Source organism: Monopterus albus, unplaced genomic scaffold (genome assembly GCF_001952655.1).
Source record: "Monopterus albus unplaced genomic scaffold, M_albus_1.0 scaffold479.1, whole genome shotgun sequence".
Classification (NCBI taxonomy): Eukaryota; Metazoa; Chordata; class Actinopteri; order Synbranchiformes; family Synbranchidae; genus Monopterus; species Monopterus albus.
In genome coordinates this window covers 28,265-37,206 of record NW_018128359.1, presented here as the reverse complement: position 1 = coordinate 37,206, position 8,942 = coordinate 28,265, and the positions used below count along the sequence as shown (strand labels likewise).

General features: G+C 41.0%; 2 protein-coding genes across 2 annotated transcripts in view; both read right to left on the bottom strand.

Annotated features, from left to right (window-relative positions):
• Positions 1 to 1,744: 1,744 nt before the first annotated feature.
• LOC109952611 (olfactory receptor 4K13-like) lies at positions 1,745 to 4,168 on the bottom strand. The gene is given in 5 exon segments (XM_020587778.1): positions 1,745 to 2,035; positions 2,710 to 2,965; positions 3,645 to 3,699; positions 3,702 to 3,776; positions 4,063 to 4,168. Coding segments are annotated over 5 exon segments (783 nt in total).
• Positions 4,169 to 6,415: 2,247 nt separating this feature from the next.
• The window catches only part of LOC109952610 (olfactory receptor 52E8-like), a 4,654-nt gene continuing 2,127 nt past the window's right edge, over positions 6,416 to 8,942 (bottom strand). The window contains exons 3-4 of the mRNA XM_020587777.1: positions 7,936 to 8,361; positions 6,416 to 6,673 (exon numbers count right to left, since the gene is read on the bottom strand). Of these exons, the coding sequence (XP_020443433.1) occupies positions 6,416 to 6,673; positions 7,936 to 8,361 (684 nt within the window). The remainder of the gene's footprint in view (positions 6,674 to 7,935; positions 8,362 to 8,942) is intronic.

The window sequence follows — 8,942 nt, the reverse complement described above, 5'->3', positions numbered from 1 at the left end:
ACACACACAGGCAGAGCAGTTTTATTGGAACAGGAAAGCAATGCCTAAAATGTAGCAGTTCCCTGGAAACAAAGGAAGACATAAGTGTCTATGTAGGAATTAAGACAGTATAGGTATTCCTCCCTTTTTAGGGCGCTGTCTACAACCATTGGGGCAGAGAGGATGATTGGAGGACGGATGGACTGAAGGACCAATATCAGGAGAGTTAAGTTTAAACCACGGCTTCTCCCCAACAGTTTTGGACCAATCAGATAGTAACATCTTTTCATACAAATATTGTATACCGCTAAGTTGGAGTCAGTCTTTTTTGTTTTTCCTAAACAGTGAAGATCCATGTGCACATGATAATTTTGATACGTTAATGTATAATAAATTTCACATAGTGAAATATCTTTATATTAGTCTTTTCTTTTCAATATAAAAGAACACGTCCAACAGTTACACACAAGGCCTTAACGTTTCCCGACAACTTGTGCAGGTTTTTCTGTTTCTCATTAACATTAGAGACAGTTTAATGTCCATTTCATAAAATAAAAGATATTTTGTGTTATTTACTTGTTTTGTGACCAATGTTCTTAATTAAATTTTCCAAACTGGTGAGGGCACCCTACAAGTAGCATGTACTCCAAAAATGAATAGCTGTAACAGTCTCATAAAAGCAGGAAAAGGAAATAAATATTTACTGTATGTCCTCATCATATCAAAGACAGACCTGTACCCACCTCTTCCTGGTGTCACACAGTATACACCGTGGCTGGATAAAAATAAATAAATAAAAGTTTTGTTTTTCAAAGTCATATTTGTGTAAGGTCCTGAAACAGAACACAACCAGTGGGACTTCATCAGAGCTTGTAAAATTCTCACAGCCTCTCATTCTTTCAGAAATGTTTGATTGTGTGATGATGGCTCCATCTAGTGGCCAACATATGGTTTTGCCACGTGGACTCCTGGAACCTTTCCCTTCTTTTTACCACCGTCACTTCTTCCATAAAGATTTGCCACACACAGTAAAACCACGAGTCAACAATCTGCCAGATTTTCTGCTGTTTTTCATGTTTTAGCTGTTGATTGAGATACTAACATGTAAAATAACTGTTGTGTTTTCTTTTTGAGACTTTAATAGCATTTCAACAGTAAAGAACAAAGTCGGATATTCACTGAGAACTGCTCAAGTAAAAGAAGTTTTAATGCATTCTTCTTTATTCAGACACTCTGGGACAGTGACAGTAAACATTCATACAGTATTTTGGAGCATTTTACAAAGACTCATTTCAATTAAACTGCATAAAAAATTACAAAAATTTTAAATTCTTTAAAACCCCAATTTAGCTAATACCTTTGTCTGCCTTATTTTATATTATTGCAGTATGTTTTAACTGTGTTTTGTCTTATGTTGTTATACTCTTTATTCTGTGGATCCTTCATTCACTGAGCCTGAAATAAAGTTGGCCCTTAAAAGTAACATTTGGGCCTGAAGTCATCATAGCAGTCTGTTTAAAAGACATAAAAATACAGTATTTTGCGTAATTGCTGGCCCTTTGATTTTTCAGTCCACACCTAAATCAGCTCGTATGGTCAAAGGCATTTGGTGATATTGGGCTACAATTTACAGAATCACTGGTACAGTGTTTTAAGGCCTGTTAGTGTAATGCCTGTTTGGACCTTCTGTGCCATCCTGCCACCAGGCAGAGCACCAGCATTTACACCAGAAGTTCAGCCTGACGTGAATGCTGAACTTCTTGTCTCAGACGCCGTAGGTGAGCAGACTGAGCAGACGTGAAAACACACTGGTAAACAGGAAGGTGGTGAAGATGATCTTAGTGCGGTCCTGGGGCCAAGCGGTGATTAAAACGGCGCTGATGAAGGGAAAGATGAATGACAACATGCAGATGAAGAGCTGGACTCCGTGCAGCAGGATAGTGTTGTGAGCGTTTCTGGCCAAGGCCTGGTTCGACCTAGAAACTGTCTGGGCAGCGAAGAAGACCTTCAGGTAGGTGAGGACCAAAGTCAGGAAGACGAAGGAAAACAGAGAGACCTGAAGAAGTGAAGACACAAAATCATGGTCACTTTAATTTGTCACCTTTTCAAACTAAGCCATGAAATGAAAGCAAAAATCAACTGCTCCAGAGCAGTAAAGTAACGAGACACAGCTGCTGTTGTGGATGATGTACTCGATAAAAAACTGATCATCCTACAAAACTCATATCTTGCCACAACAAAGCTTGTTTCATCTTATATGAAAAAGCTGGATGTCATCACAGGCATGGCCTCATTACAGTTTTATAATCTTATATTTTTTAATAATATTTGTTTTAATTAATGTGCTGTGTGTCTGTTTACATTGTCACATTGTGGGGACTTGACTTCCTTATGAGATGAAACGCAAGCCCCCAAAATGTAAAGCATAAAATTTTAGGGTGATGTCTTGGGTTATGGTGAGGTTAGGTTAGGGTAAAGCTTAGGGTTGGGCAGGTAATGGTCACAGTTGGTGAGGGTTAGGGTCAAGTCTCCAGGAAATGAATGTAATCCACTGTAATGTCTGCTGCAGTGATAGACACCAGGTGATGTGCATCATAACTTGTGTCACTGAATTGTCTTGCTGTGCTCTAATTTGTATTCAGTCTCTATAACTGATCACACTGATCTCAATGAGATTTTGCAAACATGGCTTAACTAATTAAGTCAATAAAATAATGATGAGTATTTCACTCGGAGAGCCACATTCTGAGCCTGGTGGTATTTTGTGTTGAACACGTAGTATCCGTAACAGATAACAGTGCTGGAGAAAACAGAGAGGAGCTGGGTGGCGAGGATGATGACGACGTCTGTGAAGACGAGGATGAAGGAGACACTCCAGATCAGAGCATAGGCCCGGTGCACAGTGCAGACCTGGACATGATGCAGGGGTCTGCAAACAGCAACGTAATGCTCCACTGCCATGCCAGCCAGGGTCAGAGGGCTGTTCCTGGAAAACACAAATAAAAACACACATGAGAAGGATTTGTTAGCTCTTTGGACCCAGAGCTGCTGTGCACATTATAACAGAGCCCTGAGGTGAGAACGCCATCCAGGTGGTGAGAAGAGTCTGTATGTTGATGTCCCTTCAAAACAGCAGTGTTACTTCCTAATCTTCTGGGTTTTTCAGTAATCACTGGGTTTCTATTTTTCAAAAAAGCAGATGTGTAAGCGACTAAGCGACTCGAACATAATGACATTAACATGGGGCACAAACTGTGACCAGTCTGCTCCAAGCTTTACATTTTGTGCATTTTTAGGTAAAAACTATTTGATTAAAAGCTGACGTGTCCCGAGTCAGCTCTTGATTTATTTATTTTTTTCACTTGCAGTCTAAAAATGTCAAAAGTAATGTTTGTGTGGGACAATGTGGTCAGGGAGTCGATGCCAATTATCAGTTTTGTTCATACTCTGTATTTGCTAACCACAGGCCTTGTGAGGTTGCTGGCATGTACTGGTGTACACATTTCCTCTTTCAAAGTTCTGCATATTAGATTATAATTTAGGAGCCAGCTGTGGCCTGTGGAGCGGAAGGTGGGCTTTGAGACACACATGTACTAAAGTGGCGATGCCGGAGCACCAAAACACACATGCCGATCAACATTCTGTTGAAAACAAACCGCACCTACTTTTCGGTAGTGGCTAAGACGAGCAGCATGATGCAGCCAAGATCAGGTGAATGGTGAAGGTCAAGATTTGCATCACCACAGAAACAGTCAGCATAATCATGTCGCTGATCACCAGCTGGATGTACAGGATGTCCTGCAGGAGAGCAGAATGCAGTACATCCAGGTGTTAAAAAGGTGTATAGGAAAAAGGACAGCGACTCAGATTTAATCATGTTGAACTTGTACTTGACTCTAAGTTAAAGTCACTAAATCAGTTGTAATCAAAATGTGATCATATACATAGAGTACATTTACAAGAGCCAACTTTCAGTTCAGCACATCTGAATATCAAATCTCTTCTGTTTCATTGTAAGAATTCACTTGTCTAAAAGAAGGCTTGTACATCATTCAGCTAATAAACTGCACGCTGTCTACTATCACCTTGGGTCTCGCTTGAAGACCTCATTCTTAAAGTAGGTGTAGACAAAAACTCCGTTGATGGTAAAGCCAAGAACAAAGGTGAAGAAGTTTTTTTGTGAAAGCATCGTTGAAGCTGTCCAGACACGTGGTTGTGTTCATATTGCACCTTGTCCTGCTCCCTGATGGGAAACCAAAGCTCGGTTCAGTCAGTACAGGAGACACAAATCACAGAACAAATCAAAAATGGACCCTCAGCTTTTCTTTATAATTTTAGATTAACAAGTAACTTGAAGTGCCTGTCTCCTTGACTGACTTGGCTCTGCTGAAATTCATATAGCATGTTTTGCAAAGACTAGATTTCTCATTTCAGAATCTGAGCATTTCAGCTAAATAAGATATAGGAAATGGAACAGAGCAACCAGAATGATGTTTTATTTTAACAATATTTTTGTATTTGACAGTGAAGATGAAGACAGGAAACATGGCAGCATGACATGCAACAACATCCTGAAAGTTATTCACAAAGTCTGGAAAATGTAAAGAGGCCAGGATTACATTAAAACTGAATTTGTGAATTATTAAAACACATTTTACATTAAAATAGTTCCCCCAGCTAACAAAAATGAAACCACATTTTCATACGAGTTCTATAAATTAAACATTTTTATATCATTACATTTTGTCATAACTGCATCATCAAGACACAGTGCAACAAAAAGAATTTCTGATGATGACTAGATTTAGACTGACTCAATTTAAAGTTTTCTTTTTTACATTCTGCAGTGTTTGCATTTCAGCACAATGTTGGTGTCGGTGTTAGGAAGAATATCTTCACTCGAAAGTCAACGAATCAGCGCTTCTTTCTATTTCTGTTGGGTCGGTGAGAACTAGGATTATTCCTCTGGTGCTCGCTATCACTAATTTTTTTAGCCATGTTCTTTGAAATGGGAAGTTAAAAAAAGAAATCACACTTATCTTAACCTGTGTCAGGGTAGTGCACCGACCACCACCAGGAACAGGATGAGATGCACTTACATAAGTTTATAAGTTAATTATGCAGTGAGGTGTTGTGGGGAGCAGAGATTGAGGACGGTTGATTATCATTTCAGTATTTGAAGTGTATTAACTGGTGGTAAAATACATTTTAATCCATTATGACCTATTCAGAAATATTTACTGATGCAGGCAGATGAGCAGCTGAGCTCGCTGTTGTGTATTCACAAACAAGGCGACTTAAAAGCTAGTTCAGTCTGATGTAGTTTGTCTTCATAGTTAGATTTAATCAAATGAAAGTTTCTTTGGTTAGACATTTTTTTCAAAGTGCAGAGGAGAGACCACAATGAAGAGTGATTTATCAGTCCGACTGGTGTGACCATTATGTTACTAGGATCGTATAGATAGTATAGTCAGACCTGCTGAAGCTGTGCTGCTGTGTACTGTGACCCCACAGACAGTCAGCACCACGTGCACAGTCCTCAGTCAAGTCTGGCTGTTCTTACTGTTTTTTCCCCATTTTAGGTTCCAATCTGAACTGTTTCCTTAAACAATGTCCTTGATGTCACTCAGCACAGAAACACAGGACTCTCCTGGATGACGTTTGTCATGTTTGCCACTTTATTATTCCCCCATGCTGGTAATAGTCGTGGACCGAGGCATTATGTTTTCAGGTTGTCTGTCCATCTACTGGGCCCATTCTCACTAATTCTAGTTTTTTCTCCTTTGTTTTTGAGCAGTCATGTTTTGTCCATAACTTCGGCATATTGGATAGGTGACAATACTACAATACCCATGAGCCCCAGCTGCCACTGCAGCTATTGGCAGTACACCTGCCGAAATGCACCATTGGAAGTTTTGTCAATTCATTGGGTGATTTATTTCTTTATCGTTTTTAAAAATTAAGTCTCAATATAGTGATAAACACCTGCAATAATTTCCAAGGTTTAAATTTTACTTTGAAAGGCTGTTAGTGGTTGTAGTAGTTGCTGGGTTTGTTGGTCATACTGTGCAGAAGGCCATAAGCTCAAACCCAGTGGATGCAACAAAGCAGTAGAAAGTGGGAGTGAATCACATCACACTGAACTGAGTTAAAAGATCATGTAAATTGTTTTATATAGCACCTTTCTATGCAGATAAGCACTTGACACTATTTCCTATTCACCATACAAGCACTCACAGACCAGTGATATCACTGGGAGCAACTTGGGGTCTAGTGTCATGCTCAACAACACTTTGACATGTGGATTGGAGAAGCTGGGAATCGAACTGACAACCTTTCATTTAGGAGACAACCCACTCTACCTTCTAAGCCACAGCTGCCCCATGTGCAGTGGACTGGCGGTCACTTGGCCTCATCTTGAAATTTCCAGGTGTAGTTACTTCACCTGCAGGTTCACTTTCAATAGCACCGGTCTGACCCTGAATATACCGCAGCTCCGACAAGCCAGGTCCCGGGCCCAGAATTTCCTGAACTGTTCGTCTCGAAAACCATAGATCATAGGGCTCAAGAAACGAGGGATGATGTATACAAGCAGGAAGAAGATGTAACGAATCTCCATACTCAGGTGGGGGAAGAGGGAGATCAGAGCAGCCTGAAGTGAGGGAACTACAAAGGTGAGCATGCAGAGCAGCAGCTGAAAGAAAAGGATTTGGGGGGGGTGCAGAAGTGTAGGAAGAGTTTAATAGTTATGATGATGAACAGTAAACTTGTTTGACTGTCAGGTCTAAGATCTTTGAGCTTGTACAGTTGTGATGTACAAATGCCAAAGCCTCGCAAAAGTAAGTACTGTAAGCAATCATCTTCATTAATACCAGATAAATAGCAATTGGCTAATAGAGTATTGATTACTGAGCTGTTAATCTTCAGTTTGAATAAAAGGACAATTTATGGGTGATCCATTCAATCTGAAAAACTGTTTTTGCTTAAACAATCAGTTAATCAGACAAAATGGATCCATTGTTTATAAAAATGCTAATGATTTTTACTTCAGCTTCTCAGATGTGAAAATGTTCCTTTTCTGTTTCTATATGAGATTAGTCATACAAAGAAAGACATTTGAATGTGTTGCTGTGTTGGGCATTTTCTGACCCTTTATGGACAAATTATGAATAAACAAGGCCTCGGTGTCATGATTCTGTCCTGTTGGCTTCTGTTCTCATGCTTTTATTTTGACATTACTTCCTGTTTCTGTTTCACCTTAGGTTTGGACTTTTTACTTTAATCAACACTCATTGTTTTCACCTGTTTTCACCTCTTTGTTGTTCTTGATTGTTCTAACTTATGTTCAGACCAGTGTTGTCTGTACCTGTTATTCCAGCTCTGACCACGGACTACCTTGAGGCCACTGAGTTTTGCCTTACCCTTCTGATTTGGACAGTTTTTCCGTGTATGGATTGTCAGACTCCCCTCTCTGACCCCTCGTTTGTGGATCCCTCGGCTGTGTAAGTTTACTGGCTCTGACCCTGGACTGTATTAACGACCTGAGAGCATGTTTCGAGCTGTGTAGTTTTCAGTATCATATCTGTATCATATAATCTATAATTGAGTTCACCCCGTGATATCATCGGCAGCTTTACATGTCGATTCCTGACACTCAGAGCGATGAGGACTATCTGCTGATCTACTGTAGGTGAATCGATCTTGAAAATTGAATTTGCTATTTAGAAATGCACAATTGGTGTTTCCCCCCCTTGTTTGAATATCCTGATGTTCTCAATTCTTGCCCTTTTAGAGGGATAAGGATTAGGTGTGAAAGTTTCCATATTGTCTCCTAATAGGCCTTTCTCATTGGGCGGGTTTTGACTTGTAACAGACAAAAACAGTTGTAACACTTAAACAGTGAAGAATAATTATTAATCTTATTTGCACACTTTTGTTTTGGCCTGTGATACCCACCTGACCCCCATGAAGCAGCACAGTGTTCCTCGCTCTCTTCAGCGAGGCCAGGCCTGCTGACGCAGCTCGTGCTGCTAGCATGATCTTACAGTAGGCGTAGAGCAGCGTCAGAGCCACAAAGGAGAGGTACGTCCCGTCAAACACCCAGTTCTTGTAGTAGATGGCCCAGTCACGAAAGAGACCAGAGTGGTCGCAGAAAATGATGGTGCTGAAGAAACTTGGTGGCTCCTTGACGATGGTGACGAGGAGGTCGGTGATGGGTGGGGTCGCAGTGAGGATGAAGACGACACAGATGAGGAAGAGGGTGCGAGGGATGGTGCACATCTGGCTGTAGTGCAAGGGGAAGCAGATGGAGATGTAGCGCTCCATGGCCATGCCGGCCAGGATGAGTGGGGTGGAGCGGGTGGTGAGGACCGCTGTCATGATCTGATGGAGGCACCGCGATGGCGTCGTGGTAGTCAGATCAGTGGGTTAAGGAAAGAAAAGATTAAAGTCAGTGGAAAAAAAATCATTTTGTAGATATGACATTTGAAACAATACTGGCTTTGTCTGTGAGAGCTGTGCGCAAGTTGCAGAAAGTTGTACTCAGCTGTCGAGATACAAGACTTGTTTGGGGAAAAGAGAGAGCGACCTTTGTGGTTTTGACATTTTTCATATATCAGAATTTTGTCTTTTGTGTTCAGTTCACATTCTATGTGCATGTTTGGCTTCTGCTGCTTTTTTGTGTGCTGCAGCCAGAAATACATTTCTTTGCTTCATTCATACAGTAAGGGAGGGAGAAAATCAGAATCAGCTGTTCTAAAATATTGATGGTGTCAGCCCACCTGAAGGACATTGTAGACCCCCTGCTGGATCCCCTGCAGTTTGCCAACCAGGCAAACAGGTCAGTGGACAATGCAGTCAACATAGCACTGCATTACATCCTGCAACACCTTGACTCCCCAGGGACCTATGCATGGGCCCTCTTTGTGGACTTCAGCTCAGTGTTCAACACCATCATCCTGGAC